The sequence below is a fragment of the Paramisgurnus dabryanus genome, chromosome 22, assembly GCF_030506205.2.
Source record: "Paramisgurnus dabryanus chromosome 22, PD_genome_1.1, whole genome shotgun sequence".
Classification (NCBI taxonomy): domain Eukaryota; kingdom Metazoa; phylum Chordata; class Actinopteri; order Cypriniformes; family Cobitidae; genus Paramisgurnus; species Paramisgurnus dabryanus.
In genome coordinates this window covers 25,726,554-25,752,689 of record NC_133358.1, presented here as the reverse complement: position 1 = coordinate 25,752,689, position 26,136 = coordinate 25,726,554, and the positions used below count along the sequence as shown (strand labels likewise).

At 35.7% G+C, this 26,136-nt stretch overlaps 1 protein-coding gene across 3 annotated transcripts in view; it reads right to left on the bottom strand.

Annotated features, from left to right (window-relative positions):
• Window positions 1-23,712, bottom strand: part of plppr5b (phospholipid phosphatase related 5b) — a 56,255-nt gene extending 32,543 nt beyond the window's left edge. For 2 of the 3 annotated variants that reach the window (XM_065258509.1, XM_065258510.1), the window contains exon 1: window positions 10,288-10,681. In XM_065258509.1, the coding sequence (XP_065114581.1) occupies window positions 10,288-10,518 (231 nt within the window). In that variant the 5' untranslated portion in view covers window positions 10,519-10,681. Of the gene's footprint in view, window positions 1-10,287; window positions 10,682-20,955; window positions 21,023-23,508 lie in introns of those variants that run through there. The other variant, XM_065258508.1, reaches the window with a different exon arrangement.
• Between the last annotated feature and the right edge of the window lie 2,424 nt (window positions 23,713-26,136).

The window sequence follows — 26,136 nt, the reverse complement described above, 5'->3', positions numbered from 1 at the left end:
ATCATGTCATTGATTTAGCCAGTTGCTGTGTCAGATTGATCAGTGCTAATCCAATAACAGAGCAATGTTTTTATAGTTCAACACAATTTACACTTTAAACGAAAAATCAATCTACAAATGGTTTATGGCAAATGGCTTCCTTTTCAGTTACACAAATAAACGAGGAAAAAAGATTTAACAGTGACAAACGACACACTATACCATTAAACAAATGCATGCACAATATTTCTCTTCACAGCCACTAATCCATAAACAGCAAAGCTTATGTAAACTGTGTTTAACAATTATTATTCAATCCACATAAACTACATAATAATCGTGTTCATTCGGAGGATAGCAGAGAATATAAATATGTTGGTTAACTGTGAGTCTTTATAATGTCAGAGGTTAAATGCTGGATTACATTTCGACCTTTTAGCAAAAAAGAGTTTCTTGAACACTAAAGGGCTGGAATAATTACAGAACAGATGGTTCAGAGCACACAGCAGTATAAACACAAGCACTAATCTGCATTAGGATAGTGTTGTTAAATGCTAGGCATTAAGCTTCAAGCACAAGATTTCACTACTCCATGTGAACGGACAGACCTCTTGCACTGCATTACATTACATTTGACAAGAGCCTTGCAACCTGAAGTTTATTACTTTTATAATTATATTGAAAAGCAATAACTGTTCATTATTGATTTCTTATTTGTATTGTATTATGATATTGCACGCCTATGTAAAATAAGAAACCATTCAGCTATATTAGTAATGTTCCTACTGCTATGATTCCAAATTATCTGATGTTTATGAAAAACCAAATTGTGTAAAAATGTAATCAAAGCGGCAGTTTCACTTGCGTGTATCTAAAGGCGAAAAATCCTGACTTTCAAAATGTGCGACGTATTACAGAAATTAGCAACAGTCAAGCTAATTTCTTAATCTGTAATCACTAAATTAAACACACTTACTTGTGTAAAAAGTGAGAAATGCCAATGAATAGTACATTTTGACATTTAATATACACTCACCTAAAGGATTATTAGGGACACCTGTTCAATTTCTCATTAATGAAATGATCTAATCAACCAATCACATGGGAGTTGCTTCAATGCATTTAGGGGTGTGGTCATGGTCAAAACAATCTCCTGAACTCCAAACAAAATGTCAGAATGAGAAAGAAAGGTGATTCAAGCAATTTTGAGCGTGGCCGGTCTGAGTATTTCACAATCTGCTCAGTTACTGGGATTTTCACGATTTTCATAGGGTTTACAAAGAATGGTGTGAAAAGGAAAAAACATCCAGTATGCGCAGTCATGTGGCCGAAAATGCCTTGTTGATGCTAAAGGTCAGAGGAGAATGGGCCGACTGATTCAAGATGATAGAAGAGCAACTTTGACTGAAATAACCACTCGTTACAACCGAGGTATGCAGCAAAGCATTTGTGAAGCCACAACACGCACAACCTTGGCCATGGCAGCATCGATGATTCCATTTTTTAATTCAACGTTCGAGGTTGTGACTTCATTTCAATTGATTTCGATTTAAAATTGAAATCGTGACACACTTAGTTTAGCCACATAACCACAACAACTTGCAGGCGTTTGATTAAACCGTCTATACTGTACATTTTATCAGTATATGTATTTCCTGGATTCCAACTTTAAAGCAATGCTCTACCATTGAGCTCTACAGGAACATTTTGCAGGGCTCCAGACTAACTTTTTTCACTAGGAGCACAGTGGCCCCCAACTGAAAATTTTAGGGGCGCAACCAGAAAATTTAGGGGCACACACACTCCAAAAAAAATTTGTTCAATCAACATAATTGAATTAAGGAAAACTTTTCCACGAAATTAGATTAGGCTTGTACAACAAGAATACAATAAGTTAATTTAAACAAATAATCTTTTGTTGCACCAACTTAATAAATATATTTATATTGGTCATAAAAATAGCTTGTTCAATAAACTAAATTCAGTTAAGGAAAACTTTTCCATGCAATTATTTCTGGTCTGTTCAACAAAAACAAAACAAGTTCATTCAAGCAAAAAAGTCTAGTTAAACCAATTGTCAGTTTCTATATAATACTAATTAGCATAAGCACACGTTAGCATGCTAATGACAAATTGGATGAACATGTGAAAAGAGACTGATCTTCAAACAGTCAATAACACAGTTAGTGCTTTTTAAAATAAGTACGTATGTCACATCCACAACTTAACCACAAGCGCCACTCTTCTGTACGATGGTAACCAAAAAATTCGTAAAAATATAACACAAAATCTTCTAAATCAATAAGATAAACCAACATTAAACACTATAAAGTCTTTCTCTTTACCTAAAAATGCATAAAATAACACTTAATTAAAAAAATTACTCTCCAAAGGCAGTTGCATGCAAAGCATGCTGGGAAATACAGATTCACGGCCCAGTAAGTAATAGCAACAAAAATCATTAATGTGGTCCCAATATAAAATTATTGAGTTCATGTAATTTTTTTAATTTAAGCAGATTGAACATTATAAAAATAGGTTGAGACAAAAAAAATTGGGTTGTATTAACTTGTTTCATTTAAGTAAATTAGACAAGGTGCAAAAATATTTTTTTTGAGTGCACCGTAAATCAACATGCTAACCAAATATTCACATTTCTACTAATTTCCACTGTTTTACTAAAAATACTTTAATGATAAATTCAGAAAGTACAATGTGCTGTTTTTAAATTCAGTGTTACATCACAAAAAAGGTCAAATTTACTGCTCGCACATGTGCGACTGGATGTAAAATACAGTGGCACACTCTCAACTTTTTAATTTGGTGGCAGTCTGGAGCCCAGTTTTGATGTGTGGCCTAGCACTGATGGCTGACATCAAACACTCACTGAAACTAAATCAACCATGACATCCTAATCACTTGGGCAGACATGACCACCTGTCGTGTCTCAAAAATATATAAGGGACAGATGATCACTTTTGACAATGTAGAGAGGTTTGTTAGTATGGCTAAATTAGACTTCTCAAGGTAATTTTTCTTGACAGAAAGTCTTTTTGTTTAGTTCCAGAATCTGAAAGAAATCTAAAGGAATTCCAACAAACAATTCCTGTGAATTCATTCTTTAAAGAAACATTTGATTCTTGCGGTTTTGGAATCCATTCAGCTGATCTCCGGGTCTAGCTGTACCACTTTTAGCATAGCTTAGCATAATCCATTGAATCTGATAAGACCATTAGCATCGTGCTCAAAAATAACCAAAGAGTTTCAATATTTTTTCCTATTTAAAACTTGACTCTTCAGTATTACATGGTGTACTAAGAACGATGGAAAATTAAAAGTAACAATTTTCTAGGCCGATATGGCTAGGAACTATACTTTTATTCCGGCGTAATAATCAAAGACTTTGTGGCCGTACCATGGCTGCAGCTATTTTAGAAAGTTACATACTACATACTATTTAATACAGTGGATCTCAAACTAGGAGTTATGGCCCGCAGGGGGGCCCTGAAACGGTGCTAGGGGGATCCCAGTTTTATAACATTTTATAAAATACATAAATTTATCATAAATTCTGTGCAATTACACCTAAAAAAATAACGCTATCAAACAACAGCAATATGTTGTATAATTTAATGTTTTGTTTAATTAAAATTTTAAGTTTTAGAATGTTTTATGTCTTACATTTTCTTTAGGGGGGCCGCAAAGGGGTGCACTATACACAAGGGCAGCCACACGCCAAAGAAGTTTGAGAACCACTGGTTTAACACACTGTTTAAAACAGCACTGTAAAAACACAATCAAATCAAACATTACCATGGTTGGTATTTAATTAACTAAACTAATATTAATTATAGGCTCCATCACTCCTGCGACCCTCTAGAGAATCAGCAGGTTTGGAGAATGGCACTATTAAATTATGATAGCTATTATAATTTATCAGCAGAGGAAAAGTTAATATATTCTGTGAAACACTTTTGGCACAAGATGTGAAATGCATTGGATCAAAATAGTTTTGTTTGACAATCTTGGTGCATATTAAAACCATCAGCAGGAATCACGCCAGGATGATATGCATACCTCCTGCATCTATAATTCATTACGTCTTTTTGAGTGACACATAATAAAATCACTATAACATCCCCAACACTGCTAAAACAAACTCAAAGCTTACATCAGTTTCACCCCAACTGAATTTCATGCCAAAACTAAGCAGCATGAATCTAAACATTCCGGAAAGAGTCTGGCAGCTTTTCATTACATCCATGACTGAAAGTTTGGATCAATAAATGATGAACTCTGGAACACAGCCATAAAATTTTCACAAGTGTTATGAATGTCGATCAACTACTGATAATTCCTGATAATTTACTCAACCCCTTGTCATCCAAGATGTTTATGTCTTTCTTGAGTTTAAAAGAAATAAAGTTTGAGGAAAACATATCAGGATTTTGGGACTTCAATTGAACCCAACGTTTTTAAGGTCCAAAACATCTTGGATATCACAGGTGTGGAGATTTTTTTATGAAAGTGGAGTAATCCTTTAACTTTAGGCCACACCTACTAAGAGTAAAATTAGAAAATGTATTATAAATATAAAAAATTCCTGTAAATATGTCTTGTACATGGAGGACTGGGAGTGCAAAAGATATAAATAAATAAATAAATAAATAAATACATGTACAAAGAAATATATAAAACAAACAAAAAATAAATAAATACAAAAATAAATATGCAGAGAAATATAAAAAACAAACATAAATGAGTATTGCAACTTTGATTTCTTTATTTTTTATTAAAATATTTTTAAAACATTTATTTATTTCTGTATTTAATTATAATTTCTTATTTATTCTTTTATTAATTTCCACATTTATGTATTTATTTATGTATTTATGTGAACATTTAATTATTTTTTACATTTATTTATTTCTACATTTATTTATTTCCACAATTATTTATTTCTACATTTATTTATTTCCACATTTATTTATACATTTATGTATTTCCACTAGGGTTGGGTATCGATTCAGATGTTCCAGATCAATTCGATTTCGATTCACAAGCTATCAAATCGATTCGATTCCGATTCTCAATTAAATTTCCGGTTCTTGCTTGCGAAATCTAAAATGCTTCCATTCCTCCGTTCAATGTTTGCGGAAATAAATATGAAAAAAATCGATTCTGCTCTTTGAGAATCGATTTTTAATCGACCACGTTTTAAAAAAACGATTAATCGAAAAAATCGATTTTTTTTTTTTTGCCCAGCCCTAATTTCCACACGTATTTATTTATACATGTCCGTGTCTAATGTGTTCTTTACCAGTCCTCCAGACTTGTAGGCCATAAAAAAGGTACTTTTTATAATTTTTTACAAATAAATATGTTTTTCAATATAACAAGGCCATTATTTATGAGCTCTATTATTATTAGCCAACACCTGTTACAAAACTGGAAGGCATATTGCGATTTTATGTTTCATATTTTATTATACCAGGAACATTCTAATGGCAATTTTCCATTGACTTTCTCCATAACATTAACAACATTCAGATTGTCATGCTTCACTTGCCAAAGCCAATGCCAATGTTTACTCACATTTGGTGCCTGGCAAGTATTACTTTCAGGCCCAGGTTAGCTATTAGACCAAACAGCAAGCAATGCATCTTCATCTGCAAGGTGTAAAAACATACAGAGGCGAAACAAATGACTGTACAGTGCACTGATCTTGGGTCAGTCATCAGCAGGCTGACTCATTTTGCAAATGACTGCACTTATTAAGTTGTCTCCTGCTATAAACTCAATATAATGACTTTTAACTGAGTGCTAACTGTGAATGATCGAACTGAAGATTAGTATTGAAAAGTGTGTGTAGTGATTTACAGATGAACTTACATTTACATACGCGACTTCTGAATCCATACGCATCTAAATAAACTGCAAAATGCAAAGTGTTTGAAAGCGCATTGGTTGATCTGCCATAAGATTGTGCCTGCATTTTTAAAAATCATCGCTAGATTGCTTTCAGTTGCAATCATGAGTCAATTGTAAACTTTACTTTGTTAACAAAATGTTTACCAGGATTTCAAAAGCGGGAAGGATGAAGTAGATGTAATACCTTTCAACCTCAATTAAAGTGCATTCATCACACACAATAAAAGCACACAGCTGCCACTGATATCTATAAACCATTTGAGTTTGCAAACGTTACCTAAACATTTAAAGGCAGAGTGTATGATTTCTGAAAAACGCTTTGGAAAAGGGAGTCAGGCCGACAACCAAAACACACTTGTAGCCAATCAGCAGTAAGGTGTGTGTCTACTTAACGACTAAACAAAACGTTGCCTGGCACGAGCACCATGTTGGAGGCAACTGGTTTACGGGTTGTGTATAAATGCATACACAAATTGCATAAAATCCTTGGTAGTGTAAATAAACCAAAATTTATTTTAAAGAGTATTTACTGTAATCTGTGTGTGAAATGGGCTAAAGTGAATGATAACACTATAGCTGTGTTTCTATAAAAATGTGCGCAAAACTGTAGCAGAATTTTTTTCAAGTCGACAAAAAAGTATTGCGAAATAACAGCGTTTCCATTAACCAATGTTATGCGACAAAAATATAATTTTGTTGTCTCGCGATAATTTATTCCATGTGTTTGACTTCATACCCGCCATTAGGCTTGTCGCGATAGTCAGTGTAACGGTGATTACCAGTGCTTTAGCCTCTCACCGGTTAGATCACTTGCCCACCGCGACACCGTCTTTCACCGTCGTTTTGATATTTTCTTGTAATTAAATCATTTAGTTTCGTTAGAGAGAGCAAACACTAACAACTGAATGTGTCTGCTGCCTGAATTCAGCGGAGCTGAACGTGCGTCACATCACAGAGCAGCAGGTGTCAGATTTAATTTATTACTTTCAGAGTGTGCGAGGCAAGCTGACTGACCACACGATGGCAGAAGCCGGGTGCTTACTCGTTTTTGTTATAATATACATATATGATGTTAAATATAAGTGACATTGTTTTGTTGTTGTGTTTTTCATTAAGAAAAACAATAAACCCATCATTCAAGCAGCGCTTTAGGGGTTGTGTACACCAAAACTTTTACGCCCGCGGCCGGCGCATGTTTTCAATTGTTTCCAATGGAAGCTCTGCGTTTTTTTCAAATAAGCCAGCAGCTAGCGGGTTTTTTCCGCGCTGAAAACCGTCGCTCGGCGGTTTTCACGCGCTCAGCGCTGAGTGTCTAGGGTTGAAAGAGATTCAACTTTGGGAGAAAAGCTCCGCTCGTCAATGTCAGTTCTCACACGGCCGCCCAATCACAGTGGAGGAGGGGCGGGACATTACCACAGCAACCAACTGGCTCGCAGCTGAAGTATCACAGCTACCAAAGCGCTCAACTGAAGAAAGCTGGCACTCAACTGAAAAACAGCTGGCATTCGGAGTCCTCAAGGCGTTTTCAGCCGCGTTTAAAAGTTTTGGTGTGTCCAGCCCCTTATGGAGGAGTAGCCGGTTGCTCTGCTTGGGACTGGCGGGTTCTGTCAGAATTACCTGGGCACATTGACTCAAGAACTTAATTAAACCATCTGATGCACACGCATTGCACGCAAATTAATACGCAATTTAACGCAGCTTACGCAAGCGCTGCATTTAAACAGTTACGTCTAATTCAAAAATGAAAGTTAAATGCGCACGTCTACATGCGCATTTATAAGCCCCTCCCACTCGGTGATACCGGTATCACCGTGTTTGTCACACGCTGATTAACCGGTTCCCAAATTTTATGACCTATGACCTCGTCAGCCTTGTTATTTACCTGACTTTCAGTTTTACTCTGCTCAGTCCCTCCCAAAAATTCAATGCATAATTAGTCAAAGTCATTTTTTCAAATACACTGCATATTTGCCGCATAAATGACAGATTTCTGGGCGCAAAATATGCGGGGCTTGCATGACTTCATTATCTCCCCATTTTTTGTAGCAAAAAGTCACTTATATCATAGTAAAAGTTGAAAAATGTTGCATTTACTTAACACAAGCGCAGCCATGTCCCCTGTTGCTGTGGGAACGTTATGAAGTGACGTGATTATGTGATGTGAACATCATTGAAAAGCTGCAAACAGTTTTTGTAAGTCCCTGCAGTTTTTGCAAGTTCCCGCAATTTCATTGCACAAAACTGCATAAATATTGTTAAGAAAACGTGCCGCAAGATCAAGGATTTTTGCCCGCAACAATCACAAAAAAACTGTATTCTAATCCTTTATTTAATTTCCAATCATTTAATTTCTAAAAAAACTTGTATCCACTGTCCACACCTCAATACATCAGTGTCCATTTTGCGAACAACATCTTAACGCAAGCAATCTCTTTGTAGCTCTATACTGCAAACCTTTCAGACTACAAATCATGTCAGTAAAGCCTGGTGCTGACATTATAAAAGATACTTTGCAGAGATAGAGTTCATCTTTCTTTGCAACAGCTTTAACAGGGGTCAGAGTGTTGCTGCGTGCAAGCTTGATTTCTATTTTTTTCTATCCAGAAAACCCATGAACCTGTGTCAGTCTGCGCCACTCTGCCCAGAAAGGTGTCGTGGAAAAATAACAACCTGGCTGTCATGTACCAACGCTTACTGTCAGTGTTTACATGAAAAATGCATCATAAGTTCCCCATAGACATAGCAACCACCCAAAGCCTCCTAGTAATGGTGACACTTTGTGCATGCATGCACTATTCACAAAAATAAAAATGTGAAAGTTAAGTTCCCATCCTCATACCCATTTTCATTCATCTATCAAACAGCACGAGATGGATGAAGATCCAAACAGACATGGCAAAGGTCCAGCGTGTCGGTCCTTCAGACTGAGTCACTGCCTGTGATGAGATAATGTGGGCCGAGAACATCAAATTACAGACAGCGAGCAATGTGATGTTTATACTCACAGTTTGCTTTTCTCTCTCATGAAAAAGCCTTCAGTTTCCAAAATACAAGCTTTATTCAACAACTGTGCAGTTAACAGTGAATAGTCCAGCCAAGTGTGCAACACCATCAGCTGTGATCTAACATCAAAGGCACATTGAGCTAGATATGAAGAGAGATGGTTTTTATATTCAGACTTAATTTATGCATGCATATAAAATGAATCTCATTATGCTTACTGAAGACGAAACACTAACACACCGTTATTATTCATACAGTCGTCCGAGTAAGGGTTTCAGAGTAAGGCCAATAATGGTTTAATTTTTTTTAAATTACAGATATAAATCATAATAGCTATATCTGATATGATTTGCTCCACCTGTCTTCATAAATGTGCAAATGATAGTGAACGATGGAGAGAGTTACTGTATGACTCACACGCAGACTGCCAACATCACAAAACTGTTGCACATATTACTTGTCTTATGCATTTACATGTATGCATTTTGTAGATGCCTTTATCCAAAGCATACATTTACATATGCATTATGTAGATGCTCTAACCCAAAGCGACTTACAGTGCAAGCTATATCATCATGCATGTTCCCTGGGCATCGAACCCATGATCTTTGTGCTGCTAACACATTGCTTTTCCATTAAGCTACAGAACACCACATCCATCTTGCATCTCTTATTAATAAATCATGCCACCCAATCAAAATCATTATTATATGAAAAATTACTGTAGTATACCCAAGTATTTGTGACCCTGCCAGTGAAAACCAAGTTAAAGCCTTTTTTGTGATTTATGTAAAATCATCCTGCATAATGTATGGATCTATAACTGAGTAAGATCATGTCAAAAACTGATATTATGTAGTATAGTATATATATTTATAATAAATATATATTTATAGTTAATAAATTTTAACATTTACCACAGTAAGGTTTAAAAACACTGTATCACCTGTTTACTATAGTAAATACTACGGTATGCTACAGTATATTTTATGTTTGTCTGCTTAAATCACACACCAATAATAACAATATTAACACTTTCAACAATATCAATATGGACAATTTCAACAATGTCAGTTCTCATATTGCTTATGACGTAATGGTGGGCAAATCAATAACAATTATTGTCAATCGACAATAAACATGAAAAATACTGTATTATAATTTAGTATTTAAAGTGACATATAGTAAGTAGCAGTATACATTACAAAATAAAAGTACTAAAGTACAGTATTTTTTCGTGTGGTAATTGATGTACTTTCGTGCATTTGTGATCTGTAAAACTACTTGAAAATCACTTCTCAGTAAATAATTAACAATATATCTAATCACTTGGCAATGACCTGTAATAAATAATGGCAATAATCGATAACTCACCACTAATATGGGCACTCCAGTGACCAGCGCGTACAGCAGGGCGGGCGGGACCGCGCTCCTGTCCTCGGGTCCGAGGTAGGGTTTCGTGTAAGCGGTCTCGTAGCAGAAGAAGCCCTGCACGTGCACGTTGAACGTGTCCGTGTACTCAAAGTAATATGCCAGCATGATCGTGCCCGCCATTATCACCAGCTGGAAATAAAGCATGGTCGTCAGAGATTGGGGCGGGAACATTTACCAACGATCCGCTCCAAACATCGGCTTGCGTTAAAGTCCGGTGCCCGTTACCGTTCCCGCATCCCGCCGGGCTTTAACGCTGCGAGCGCACGCGAGGTTGGCACGCGGAGACGCACGCGCTCGCATGGCACTTCGCTCGAGTCGAAGCGCGATATGTGTGTGTGCCCGTCTGAGAGGCGCGCTCCTCACACCGGGTTGATGATGAGGAGAGACGTCAGGCGTAGTGCACGCGCATCATCCGTTAGGAAGCTACGCTGAGAGACTTGACCATTTCATTAACATTCATCTGACTAAACGCTTTGGCATCTGGCATTTCCAGTGCTTAAATTTCATATATATAGTGAACCATCTTATCTTACATCTGTGATAAACTATTTAAGGGATTATTTCTTTTTCTTTCCAACAACATTAATAAAACTGGAGTGAGATATTCAGAAAAAAACATCCCTGCTGAAACCCCTCACATGAACCTTACAGAGAATCAATTATAGCGCTAGCATATGATGTGGTGGAGCTGTGCATCTGTTATAAACTCTAGGAGAACTAATCATCTTAATTGGACAGCTGTTATTTACATTACTGTGACAGTAAGGATGTAGTTCTGTTTGGGTACAACAGAAGAGAAAGATGGCAAATGTTGATGGACACAGCTGTGAATTCTGTTGTTCGAAGAAAATAAATAGTTTGTTCTCCAGTTCTTTGAAAGAAATAAAACACATTAAAGTACTAAATTATATCAGAATGATGCATAAAAGCAGTACACGTTTAACTTTTTATCGCTTTTAAATAAACAGCACCTATTAAAGAGCTAAACAAAAGACAAAAACTTCAAAGCAACTTGCAAGCTTTCATAAGAAATTCATGCTCTCTCTTCAGTGTATTAGAGACGCTCTGAAGGGACTTTCAAAGCTGTTTCAGCTGAAAAAATACTGAAATAAATACCATGATTCAATAAATCATAAGTGAAAGCAATACAGTGCTTTCATTTCTACTGCAAAATAAAAATAAGGGATTTGAAAAATCCACAGAATTCGGCATAATAATCAAAGACTTTGCTGCCGCTCCATGGGTGCAGTAGGCGCAATGATATTATGCAGGCAGCGCCCGAAAATAGACCCCTTGGTAACTTTCAATAGCTGGGAACTATTTTTGGGTGCTGCACCCATGGCCGCAAAGTCCTTGATTATTATGCTGGAATGAGAGTATAGTTCCTAGCAATATTGGCCTAGAAAATCATAATTTTTAATATTGTACATGATGTAACTACAGAAGTGTCAAGTTTTAAACAGGAAAAATATCGAAACTTTGGTTATCTCAGTGTGATGTTAATGCTCTAATCAGATTCAATGAATTATGCTAAGCTATGCTAAAAGTGGTACCGCCAGACCTGGAGATCGACTGAATGAGTAAAATTCAATTGTTTAACTCTAGGGGAGCTGGAAAATAAGCCTATTTAAAAAGAAGTGTGTCCTTTAAAAGAATACAGGTGGGTTTAAGCTTCGTATTAGAACTGTAAGCTCATCTATACTGTCAGAAAGTGGGAAAAAATTGGTCCCTATAGCTGTCACTGGGGCAGTAGGCTTTCAAAATGTACTGTACACATTTGCATAAGTTTATATACCTCACATACTGGTACTAAATGTATACATAACTCTCCCTAAATGGTACATATTAGGACCGTTTAAAAGGGCACTGTTTTAGTGGTGATGGCCACTAAAAAAAAAGGGACCAATTCATTTAGTGGTGATGGCCACCATTTGACAAACAAAAGGACAAAAATAGTCTGCCTGGATTCTCTCATCACTTTCTTTGGTAATTGATTTAAACAGACAAAGAAAGGAGGTCAGTTGGTTGTGTGTAGATAACTGTACTTCACGCTGAGAGAATTGATCCCCGGTGAATAATAAAAAGATAATTACAAAATACATCAAACTCATCAAAACTCCCATAGTTCACTATCACTTTAATTAATAATACATGCAAATCTGTTTAATGCTACAAGCAAAGCCCAGTTGATTTATGGTATATTTGTGGGCGACCATACAAGTATGATCTAATATATACGTAATGAGACAGTAATTAAATGATTTTATCACATTTTTAATTTAGTTTTAATTATGCATCCATGTCAGGAAAAACTGTCCTTTACGTAAAGTGTTCTTTAAACAGCGAAAACCAAACCCTGAGAACATGATTACGGTATATATAATAAGCTGCTTGTTCAAATGAACATTAGGAGAAAGCACCCTTATACATTTTCACAATATCATTACAACACCTCAGGAATAGGCTTTATGCCCAGCTGCACTACTTCCTGAACTTCAGCCAGCTCCTTGTTTCCTGTCTGCCATTATTGGACAAACTGATTAATCCAGGTGTGCCTGATCTCAGTAGTCACAAACAAACTGATTAATCCAGGTGTGCCTGACCTCAGTAGTCACGACAACAATAATCAGACACACCTGGATTAATCGGTTTGTCCAATAATGGCAGACAGGAAACAAGGAGCTGGCTGAAGTTCAGGAAGTAGTGCAGCTGGGCATTGCACAACAATACCCTTTATGAAAAAATATTATTCACTGTCAAAAGAAAATGGTCAAAAAATGGTTCCTAGCTGTCACTGGGGCGCTACCCTTTCAAAAAGTACACATTTGCACCTAAATAGTACATATTAATACCTTAAAGGGACATGTTGGTACCAAATATCTGTGCCTAAATGGAATATTAGGTCATTTTTAAAGGGTACTGCAGCAGTGACTGACAGCTTGAGTCCAATTTTCTGACAGTGTTGCTCAGATGTTGCTCTTTCATATAGTTGAGTTTCATTTAAGAATCAATTGCTAAAGGATGACTAAAAAATTAAATAAACAAGACATCGGAATGCACTGAATGATCGGCAACTGGAACTATTCATCTTAAAATTCAGCATTTCAGCTGAATAAGTAAAAAGACCAAATAAATTTAACCGAACAATTATGCTTTTGATGCCAGCAATCAAATAGCAACTACAATAGCTTAGCGTGGGAGGCGCGCATCCTTTACAAAACCTACAAACATGTCAGCAGTTTAAAAGTAAAAAAAAAAAATGGCTGAATGGTTTCGGTTGCCAAACATCCCAGAATAACACAAATGTTAAAATACATTCATAGTATGGATCCGTAAATATAATGAAGAACCTATTTGGATAAATGTGACGAGAAATTTTTATGTTCATATTGAAATCTGAGCTCAGATAAAGGGACACGCCCACATTCTGGGAATTTAGCTTATTCACCGTATCCCCCAGAGTTAGATAAGTCCATCCATACATACCTTTCTCATCTCCGTGCATGCTGTAACTCTGTCTGACGCAGCCCCCGCTAGCTTAGCTTAGCACAAAGACTGGAAGTGAATGGCTCCAGCTAGCATACTGCTCCCAATAAGTGACAAAATAATGCCAACATTTTCCTATTTATGTGTTGTGATTTGTATAGTCACACCGTGTCCAAAAAACAAGGTCATTTGAGACACACCCATCTTTTAACAGTATACATACTGGGAACTATATTCTCAGAAGGCGAAGCACTGCTACTTGGGCGGAGTGATTTGCTCACAGCACCCGAGAAGCCCCCTGGTGAGGAGCAGAGAGTTCGCTCAGAGTTGTTCAAATCACTCCGCCCAAGTAGCAGTGCTTCACCTTCTGAGAATATAGTTCCCAGTATGTATACTGTTAAAACTTAAAGATGGCTGTGTCTCATATGACCTTGTTATTTATACACGCTGGGACTATACACATCACAACACATTAATAGTGGAAAATTATTTTGTCACTTATTGGGAGCAGTATGCTAGCTGGAGCCATTCACTTCCAGTCTTTGTGCTAAGCTAAGCTAGCGGGGGCTGCTTTAGACAGAGTTACAGCACACACGGAGATGAGAAAGCTATGTATGGACTTATCTAACTCTGGGGGATACGGTGAATAAGCTAGATTCCCAAAATGTGGGTGTGTTCCTTTAAGATCTCTTCTGAAACTCTCCATTTAATCTCACATTATTTAATCTGATGTATTGAAGAAATAATTGAGATATTGAAAAGATCTCATTTGTGTTTTTTCTTTCTAAAGCAGCACATTAGTATACACATACATGAAACAGCGGGATAAAATCGACTCCTGATATAACCAATGCCTCTTTGAAACAGAATTTACATTACAATGCAACAACCAGGCATCCACCCTCAACATGCTAACAATGTTCTAAAAAAAGTGAAAAAATATTTTTATGTGAAAAAATCAAGCAATCTATTGCATCCGGACGGTTATAAATCTGACCATGCAACATATGGTTGCTCTTGCCCTGCATTTCCTACAGCTTTGTATAAAGGAGCAAATTTTCTGTTCATAACTCAGTTGAGTAAATTTGATAAAACCTGGTTCTTTTGACTCTATTGATTGTTCCAGAAGGATTTAACTAAGCCCAGCATCAAAGTCTCTACTGTATATGACTGTTTCGGGTGTGTATAACCAATACAAACTCTCTTTCTCCCTTTAACAGCCGTCAATGTTCAATGAAAGTGTGTCCTACATCATTTATTTATACCATGGATTATCTCATGAATCCTTTAAATGGCTTTAAGAAAGATACACCACAGCACACTTTAATCTTTATTTATTCCCATATAAAAGGCATAAGCGTGTTAATGGAGATCATTCTGGAAATAAGGAAGAGACAACTGTGCGCTCTCTTTCTCTCTCTCCCTGCCAGCAGTCTTCCTCGAAGCATGAACTCCTTTTAATGAATGTTACTGAGAATATACTCATCTCGCTGCAGAAGTCTCATTACCTGGAAAAAACGCTGCCTGTACGATTATATTTGACTAAGCTATTGTTAAGTCAGTTGGGTTTTTTTTTAGACCATTTCTTTGTTTATGACGCAAAGATATTCATAATGCTGGTTCTGATTTAAAGAGGCAGTGCATGGTTTAGTCAATCAATTTCATATGTGTGAAAATCTTATATCACTTGAATATTTTAAATATCACCAATATATTTTAAATTTCCTTTTGTGTGTAAGTGCGTATTATTACATGTTAACAATATGCAAAAGGTACAAACCCCAAAGTAAACGATGACGCAAGTTATCGTCTCCAATGTAAATCTCTTTTCTTGGACTACAACAAACACACGGATTGTAGGCAACAGTTTACTTCCTGGGATTGGTGATGTAGACAAGACCGACATTATCATAATTCCTCCCGCTTTGGACTCAGCTTGTTAATTAACTCCTGTTTGCATTGCATTGTGAATGAATCTTTCAAACATGTTAAGGATAGGGATGCACCGATACCACTTTTTTGGAATTCGAGTACGAGTACTTGCATTTCAGTACTTGCCGATACCGATACCGAGTACTTAATAAAAAACATGATTTAAATTTACAGGTAACAGCTTTAGTCATATAATTTAACAAAAAAACAAAGGACTAGTTTTCCAGTTTGTTGTAAACTCTGCCTCTTTGGACAACACAAGAGGCATTAACCCCTTACACGCCGCTCAAACATAGACATTTCTCAGACCGTGGTATCGATTCCAGGTATCGGGGGACTTTTAACAAGTACTTCAGAAAATGTGGTATCGAGGCCGATACCCGATACCAGTATCGGTATCGGTGGATCCCTAGTTAAGGAACGTCACATTTCCAGCTGACGTCAGAGGTATTAAGACCAATCACAATGTACAGATTAGCTGGCCAATCAGGGACAGAGCGCTTTTCATATCAATGAGTTTTGTACAAAATCCGTGCGCTTCAGGAAGAGATGGAACTCTGGAGCTACAAAAATGTACAGTATTTGGAAAATAATGTGTTTTAAACCATAAACCACATGAACACATTGTATAATACCAAATACACAAAATAGCGTTGTTTTTAGCAATGAAATATGTGCACTTTAAATTACCAAAACTGGATAAAGATTTGTTGTGTTATTCTATGATAAAATTATTAAAATCAAACATTTTTTATAAAAAAAACTAAAGATAAAAATGAAATAGATAAAATAGATTTTTCCATTGATTCCAGTTTCATATATCACATATTAAAGGGATAGTTCGGCCAAAAATGATATTAAACCCATGATTTACTCACCCCCAAGCTGTCCGAGTTGCATATGTCCATCGTTTTTCAGACAAACACATTTTCAGATATTTTAGAAAATGTTTTAGATCTTTCAGTTGATTAAATGAAATGTTACGGGGTCCACCCATAGTCCACGACCTTCAAGTCCAAAAAAGTGCGTCCATCCTTCACAAAACAAATCCAAACGGCTCCAGGATGATAAACAAAGGTCTTCTGAGGGTAATCCGCGCGGTGTTGTTGTAGAAATATCCATATTTAAAACTTTATTAACGAAAATAAATACCTTCCGGTAGCGCCGCCATCTTAGTCGCGTGCGCATTCAGGATGAGAGCTTACGCAGCCTACGGAGGCTTTTCTGCTGCTGCTCTGTGCCCCCGCCCTCCGAATTTGTCATACGTCACTAAAAAAAATGCGTACACTACGCTAATACTCTCTCCTGAATACAGAGGAGTCTAAGATGGCGGAAGGCAGTTATTTTTGTTAATCTAAACCTCTTGGGGGTGAGTAAATCATGGGTTTAATATAATTTTTGGCCGAACTATCCCTTTAACATTTTTAATATGCAAGTTAACAGTTTATGTCTGTTTATTTATTTGTTTATTTGATTTATTCCAGAGCTATTCAAGGTTTAAAAACACACAATGAATAGTGTCAAGATATAGTAAGCCCACAATGTACATGTATTACCTACAAACAGAAATTGTATGTAATCTTTCTTAAATCTTTCATGAATGTTCATATGATTTATCTTCTGCAATGTTTGTTAATATTGTACAAAATGTAAGCAAAAAATTAATTTGCCAGCGTGATGCTAAAATGTGATCAACAAAACATCAATTTTTTAAATCATTGTTTGAAGTCATTCCACAATGCTTCAAAGATTTATATTAAAGTTAATATGCAAGCTAGGAAAACCTAGATCACAAATAACTGGTGAGTAAAACTTATTTCTCTATTAAATGAGCCTTGAATGAATTCACTATCACATCTTAGTCTTAAAGAACATATTAAAGAGAAAAGTTGATTCAGTATCAAATCAGATACATCACGGAGTGGGAAATAATATTGCTAAGTGAGTGAAATTATAAATGCATGGTTGCATCTCTATGAATCAGTATCATTTAAATATTTTTTTACTGTAAAAGCTTTTCTCAGGGAACATAAAATGTGTACATCATGTATTGACACCTAAATGAAGTGCTTTTATCCAAATTCAATACTAAATTATTATTAATAAGGTGTTTCTGTAGATCAGTTGGTAAAGCATTGCATTAGCGGCGCACTTAGGCTGTGGGTTTAATTTCTAGGGAACATACAGTACTGACAGATAAAATAAAATATTGGATAAAAGTGCATAAATGTAAATCAACCGGATGACATTAGGTTTTCCAACAAAAACAATTTTCAAAGCTAAGTAAAAATTTAACAATTTCACACTACCGTAGGACTGAATAGATTGAAGTCTAGACTAGTAATGTTTATTATGGTATTGAGACTTACTGCGTTAGACTTTAATTTATAGTACAGATATCATATCTATAAAATCTGGAAAAGGGACTTCCAAGACAATTTCTTTTGAAAGCAGGGCCATGGCTACAGATGTGTTGCGCCATCTAGTGGCACTTTGTGCCAGTCACTAAAACAAACATTCAGGACTAAAATATGAAGCACTAATCTTTTCCATAAAATTACCGGGACATTACAGTATAAAGGGTCTTAGTTAGCATATGAGCAAAATTAACTTGCATACGGTGAAAAGGGTAAAAGTGTTTGGCGTCATCTAAATCTAACAGCAGGACTCTATAAGCTATGACTAAATTATCCTAAAGTGACCCAAGCACCTGTCCATGCATGCCAAAAATGCAATTATGCATGAAATGTACATATTTCTTAAAGCAAAATGGACCCAGGACAGAACGCTTGTCAAGAATTTGGAATTGAGATCCAAAGTTCTTTATCTCTAGACAGATTTCAGCAAAGCATTCAGGCCACTTGCAAATGTTTGCAGACGGCTCTGCCGCTGATTGCTGTGGTACGGCAAACAGCCGTTTCATTCCGGCGGCCCCGTGCCAGCCTCAGCCCTTCAGATTAACGAGGACGGATCCGTCGGGGCCGCTGACCAAGCATTTCATTACAAGCTAACAACAAATGCTAATTCAGCACAGTCCCTCATAACTTTGATCCCTCCGGACAGCATTAAACACTGGTGCATGGTGAAGGGACTTACTAGATAAAACTTTGCTGCACTCATGACATCAATTTTAAGGATGAGTCTGTAGGATTTAATGATGAGAAAGATGGGCTCTCATGCTACATATGATTAGGGATTTCAATCCTCACATTTGCCTTTTTTGTTCTTTATCTTATAGAAAATCCAGAAAAAGTCTTTAATCAAAAAGTTGAAATATGGCATCCTTACTGGATGCAAACTGTCAGTATATTTGAAAAAAAAATCAACACCTATTACCTTTGCATTTAATAACTGTATCCCAGAATAGCAGTCTTTATGTACTTATGCAGTAGAATATATTACTTTCATGAATGCACAAAACATAAACAGCCACTTGCATGCAATAAATCTGTCAAATTCAGGTACAGGAGAGCTTTCAATGGACTATTATACTGCATTATTTGGCAATACATCAGCAAATGATTGTGCTAGATAAAGTTTCTGCACCATTACAGTAGGTCTAAGAGAGCAATGCTATAACTCTGGGCGTTAAAAGCGTGATTTAGACCTCTGTGAAGGTACTAGTGAATGTTATTTCGGCCCACACACATGAGAAAACTGCAGAATATTAAACACATCCCTCTACAGCTGGGCTCTACCGCGTAGGCGCTTCCTCTGCCCACTCCAGAAATTTACTGATGTTAAAGTGTAGAGCTGTAATTTATCACCGTAATATACTTTGCATAAATGCAAGAGTTACATGCATTATTAGTGCCGCTGGCAAAAGCAATTATTGCAATTACTGTATAAATGCAACAGGGAACTGCAAACCCCTAAAATATATTAAGCTTATTTTTTCCTGCATTGTTTGCATAGTCTAGAAAAACAGTGAATAAATAGTTTTAGTAATGCATAAATAATTAAACATAAAAAAGATCTGAATGAATGAGCTTTGAATGCTAACTGTTTCTAAATTTAGTCAATTCTCAATTTTAACATATTCATATTAAAAGGCAAAAAACGTTTGATTTCGTGGGGATTGTAAAAGGAGCCTTCACTGGTTTTGTAATACCTGCAGATATGTTTGCTTAATCTACCGTGATAGCTCCTCCTTCACATTCTTCTTTTTAAATATTTTTATATTGACTGATAAAAATAAAATGTATACATTATGTAAGTATTAAATATAAGTATATAAGATATAAGTATCGAATGCATAAACATTTACATTTATGCATATGGCAGACGCTTTTATCCAAAGCGCCTTAAAGGGGACAACATGTCATGAAAATCTGACTTTTTCCATGTTTAAATGCTATAATTGGGTTCCCTGTGCTTCTATCAACCTAGAAAATGCGAAAAAGAACAAATCAGTAACTTAGTTTTGGTAAACCATTCTCTGCAAGCATGTTAAAAAATAGCTCATTGAAATTTGGCATTGAAACTGCACTACCCAACCACGGCACTGCCATTTAGTGCAGAGAACAACTCATTTGCATTTTAAAGGACACCCAAAAATGGCACACCTACAAAGTGTCAATTTTAACATGTTATAATAAATTATCTGTATGGTATTTTGAGCTAAAACTTCACATATGTTCTCCGGGGCCATCAAATATTTATTTGACATCCTTAAAAAGTCTTGTGAAATGTCCCCTTTAAAGTGAATTACATGGTATACATTTTATCAGTATGTATGTCTGCTGGGTTCGAACCCACAACCTTTTGCACTGATAACGCAATACTCTGTAATTGAGTTACAGGAACACAATAAAAAAAAACTTCTTTATCAAAAAGTTTAGGTCAACTTAAGTTCACAGCTGTTGAGCTTTGCTTGTTCACGAGTTCGCTTTAACATGTAATCAAATATGACAATAAAGCATATTTGGCACGTTTTCCGAGGGGAGGGCTCCGAGTTCTGAATTTTAGCCCAAACCCAGGGTCCTCCCCTCTTTAACTGGGATAGGTAACAGCTAAGAGTGAGGCGATGTTGAACAATTTGACACAGGTAAGGGTGGGCTATATACAGTATACAGACCTCATCGCGCTGACTGGTTGGATTACATGAACATGCTCCACCCAAATTTAGCTAAATTTAATTCTATGCCAAGTATAAACATTAGTAGTAAAAAATAATCTATGACAGCTTACCTCCACAGTGAGATATTTGTAGAATTCTTTGCGACTTCTGAGATCAGACATGTTTGTATTTTGATGCCTGAAAGAAATAAATGGATTTAAGTTAAAGGGGACATATCATGAAAATGTGACTTTTCCATGTTTAAATGCTATAATTGGGTGTCCGGTGCTTCGATCAACCTAGAAAATGTGTAAAAGATCAACCCAGTAACTTAGTTGTGGTAAACCATTTTCTGCAAGCATGTGAAAAAATAAGTCATTGAAATGTGGCTCCCCTTGTGATGTCAGAAGGGGATAATACCACCCCTTGATCTGCACTTAATCCAACCACAGCACTGCCATTTAGTGCAGAGATCAGCTCATTTGCATATTAAAGGACACACCCAAAAGATGTTGCTCACGAGTCACACCTATAAAGTGGCAATTTTAACCCATAAATGATCTATAAGGTATTTTGAGCTAGAACTTCACAAACGTACTCTTGGGATTTCATATTAAAAAAGTCTTGTGAAATGTCCCCTTTAATACACAGCAGCATAATAAACAGTACAAGCAAGTACCACTAGGTGGAGTCCGTGATCTTGTTTTGAAGTTTTAGCTTGTTCAGTCCTTGTTAAATTTAGTTGGATAGCTTATAGTAGAGGAATATTTTTCTTGAAGAAATATTCCAAACCTCAATACATAAATTCATTGGACAAGAGCACTTTTTCTTTTGCAAGACAAGTCCACAAAGCAAATTTATTTCAAGAGAGGGTGATGCTTTAAGTCATCATGCAAAAGAGTAAAAGGTACTATGTTAATAAAATGTCTGTTTTGCTTCGTTGACAGAACTTTTTCAATTCAAATAACAGTTAACATGGAATTTGATCAATAGTAATGCAAATGTATTGCCATAAGAAAGAAGATAGCCTACATTTATTTTTCCAAATATTTTTTTTTTTACAATTTTTAACAAAAAAATAGCTTTTACAATACTAAAAGCATGAGTTCAAAGCTGATTATGTTACACTATAGGCAAGAGGGTTACATCGGTAAGTAGTTTCTACCTATCTTAAAGGAATAGTTCACCCAAAAATAAAAAATCTGTCATCTTCTTTTCACTCTCATTTTGTTAAAAACCTGCATACATTTCTTTGTTCTGTTTAGGGATGCATAACAATTAATCGTGATTAATTAATCATGATAGTGGAATAAAAGTTTTTGTCTACATAATATATGTGTGTATGAACTGTGTTCAATAACTTTGTATAGATAAATGCACACACATGCATGTATATATTTAAGAAATGTTTACATGTGTATATACATTTGTATATTTGTGTATAATTTATATTATATATAAATATAAATACTTAATATATAAATATATTTTTTTTCTTAAAATAATACATGCATGTGTGCATATTTATATATACATAATTATTATACACAGTTTACACACATTTATTATGTAAACAAAAACGTTCATTCTACTATAGATTAATCGCAATTAATCGTTATGCTTCCCTATGAACCCGTAGATATTTTGAGAGATGATCGGAATTAAACAGTTTGTGAGGCCCATTCACTTTTATAGTATTCTTTTATCGTTAAAAATTTCATTGTAATTTCCTTGTAGTGCAGAAGAGTGCATGGTACTGTAAGTTCAGTTGGAGGGATTGTTTGAACCCATAAACTTTTAATGATAATACTAGTGGATTTCCTAACCACTAGTTTAGGAAAAAACATCAAGGTTGAGCAATGGGGGTCTGCAGTTTGCTTTAACAATTTATCGAACCCAGAAATGTTGTTAAGCACCAGAAACTTATATGAACTTTAAAGTGAAGTGAAGTTTAAAGTGAAGTAATTCTCTATGTAAATATTTAATAATACAGTACATTGTGCTCAGATTACCAACGGGTGTAGCCATCTACTGTAATAAGATTTTAGCATATTTAACAGTCTTCATCATAGTCTTCCTCTTTACATTTGACAAACTGAAAGCATATAGTCTAGTGGAATTATGGATGTATAAAAGTTATGGAAAAATAACCTAATCTTGGTAATGAAAATAGTGTATTAAAATATGTTGGGTTACATTTTGTATGCATGCATACTACAACAATTGTTTTCCTGTGCCTGTTTATTCTATAACAGTTGGTTTAGTACAAAAAATATTTAAATTAATTTAAATATATACTTTGTAGTTTAGTCATTTGATAAATGGCAGGTACAAACGTATAAATCTTGTATTCAAAAAAACATCAAGTCATGCCAAATCAAGTGCTTCAGAAATCAACAAAAATAATATCACAAACTTAAGGAGAGTCTTCTTAATGCAACTTATTCAGAAAATAAGGTCTTTACTCTCACTAAACCTAATTCAAAGCATATATCTCTCTGCGTTTGCATTTTCTGCATCCTGCTCAAGACCTTTATTCAGAGCAAGGCAAGGGTATTCTGAATGTCCAATCAAACGGTGTGTTGTCAAGGGACACGTGCTTCTTTAGCCCATAAATAATATTATGTAGGCATGACAGGATTTCCAGTTTGTATGGTGCCACGCATTGAAATATAAAGCCCTACCTGTGCCAGTTGGACTTTATTAGCATCAGAAAGGAGTCTGCTGAAGGAGGGAGATTAAATTTATGATTCTCTGCCGCTCGACGACCGCATTCAATCTTGCTTCGTTTTCGCGTAGGTTTAATAAACTTTTTAACGACCGATTTGTCTATTAGATGTTTAAACCAGCGGTTAGTAACATCTCACGCACTCTGTGCTGCTGCTGTTACGGCACTGCGCAGGCGCGGTCTCTTGCGCACTTCACAGAAGAGTCCGCGGCGCGTGCCCTGAACCTCTCAAATGGCACGTGTCTGTAAGGTCATAAACACCTGTGTTCAGTGTTCGAATTATGTCAAAGCTTATGGGGGGTCCCCTAGCTAAGCCCCACCCCCTGGCCAAGCCCCACCCCTTATCATAGGGTCGCTGTGATTTCACAAAGTAAGATGTGATCGTCCTTGATCAGTAATCATCTGATCCTGGTTTTAATCAAAGAAACCCCAAATTACCCTTAACTCAAACTCTAAAACATTTTTTACCCCTCAAACTAGTGTGAAACACTGGCAAGGGCAGAAATTTTACACAGAATAGGGGTGAAATAGGATGGACCTCATTTTTAAATTACATAATTTTACTATACAGTATAGTAGTGGTTAAATGGATTACATTGCGTTTTTTGAGTCATAGATCGAATACTTTTCAGATCAGCAAAACTGGGGGTGGGAAAATAACATAAGAACAAATTAAGAAATTATAAGAATAAAAAATAGAAAAGAACAAAGTTACAAATAAAGTAAGATATATTTAGGTACATAAATAGAATCAAATGAATAATAACACTGTCTTCTTCATCGTATAATTAATCTGTTTTTAGATACAGAAGTGATTTTCCTTTGTTTTCTGTTGTTTAATTAATATAAATGACAGAAACACAAGCAGATAAGAACTGCTACTTTCAGACCAACACAAACATCTGATTTCTTTCTGAACTGATTGCACTTACTTTAAAACATAACTGAATGTTTTTATGAGAATAGGTGCCAAGACTGTGGTATTTCCAAATAATTTTGTGTTTGCATGCTTTAGGAATCGCGCGTCTCCGTGCGTCCGCTTATGAGTGTTGCGTCCATTTAAGTATGTGTGCGCGACGCGTCCTTGTCTTTGCGCACATAAAACAGCCCACTTTAACATCTTCCGCTCAAATTGTTTAAAATCGCTTGCATGTTAACATTTGCAAGGTTTAAAAAAAACACATGCAAAAGATACTTTCTATAAATATAGTTATTTATTTCTGAATGATGCGTATTTGAGCGATAAACAGGGCCAGACGAAATATGCAGACTTTTTTTGCTTTATCTCTGGAAATGTTTTGGAAAAATCTGCGGAATTCTGCAAAATGATTTTAAATGTTTTAAAAATTATATTAGACAATTTAAGCTATAAATATTACAAAATTGCATCTAAAATAATTACTTTTTAAAGGCTTAAAATGAAAATGAATACACCAAAGCAATGAGTCCTCTGAATTAAACCGGACCAACATGAAGCAGATAATGTGCTTGTCAAGATAGAATTATAGTTTGTATATAAAATGACATGTATTGTTTATTTTGTTATATATTATAGCAGCATAAAAAAGCTTGTATTAATACGTTCTCATTATGAATTAAGCACGTATGAAGATAATTTCATCATTTTTACAACGCAATGTAAACTTCATATTTAACATAACAAGAGAATTCATCTTGTAAACGGATTTGAAATGATGATGTGCTGCTGAGTGCCGACTGTCGCGTCACATAGATGACAATTACAAGTAAGATCTGCTTAACTTAGTGATAAGTTTTATTTCATCTGAAATATCAAATGGTTCGTGTTCTCTATCATTAAAAACAATCACAGCAAACACAGGGTTTATGTACTTGTCAATGCCGCTCACAAACGCGCGTATGTGTGCTTGTCGTCAATGAGGGTTGGTCACAAACACGCTCAAGTGGAATTTATGTGCCCTTGTGTTAAGTATTAAAGAGACTATCATTTATTATCATTTAAGCGTGATTTCTTCGGTTTCCCCAATAAAATATTTTGTGTGACTGGGTGGACCAGCCGTCAGACTGAGAGGATAGATTTGCCACTGTTTGTCTGTCAATTCCTCCAGAAAACAGCATGAGGCGCACCAGCGAGTTTATTTATTTCAGACAGAAGTCATTTGAATTAGTTTATTGCGAAATTGGGACAAATAAAGACAGTTTCGCTTTGTGACACGCAACATGAGAATTTTAAATTCATGTAGTATTTTAATTTTAATAAAAACCAGGGGACCCCCCTAATTTATATTTTTGTGCTTTATGGGGGGTCCCTTAAGGCTTATAGGAGGTCCGGGACCCCCCCAGACCCCCTTCAATTCGAACACTGCCTGTGTTGGGTTGTGTTTCCTCACGATTCATAAGAAACGCGGCTGATGTCATTGGCTTAATTTTATAAATTTTTTCAAAAATTTAACGGAAAGTTTATTTTTACAATATTTTGTTATCCACCCGACCTGAAAACAATACATCGCAAAAATGAATGGGAATTGTATTGGTTTTATTGCTTATTGGTAATATTGTGTTCTGTTAATGGAATGTTAATATTTGTTATTTTGTTATATATTGT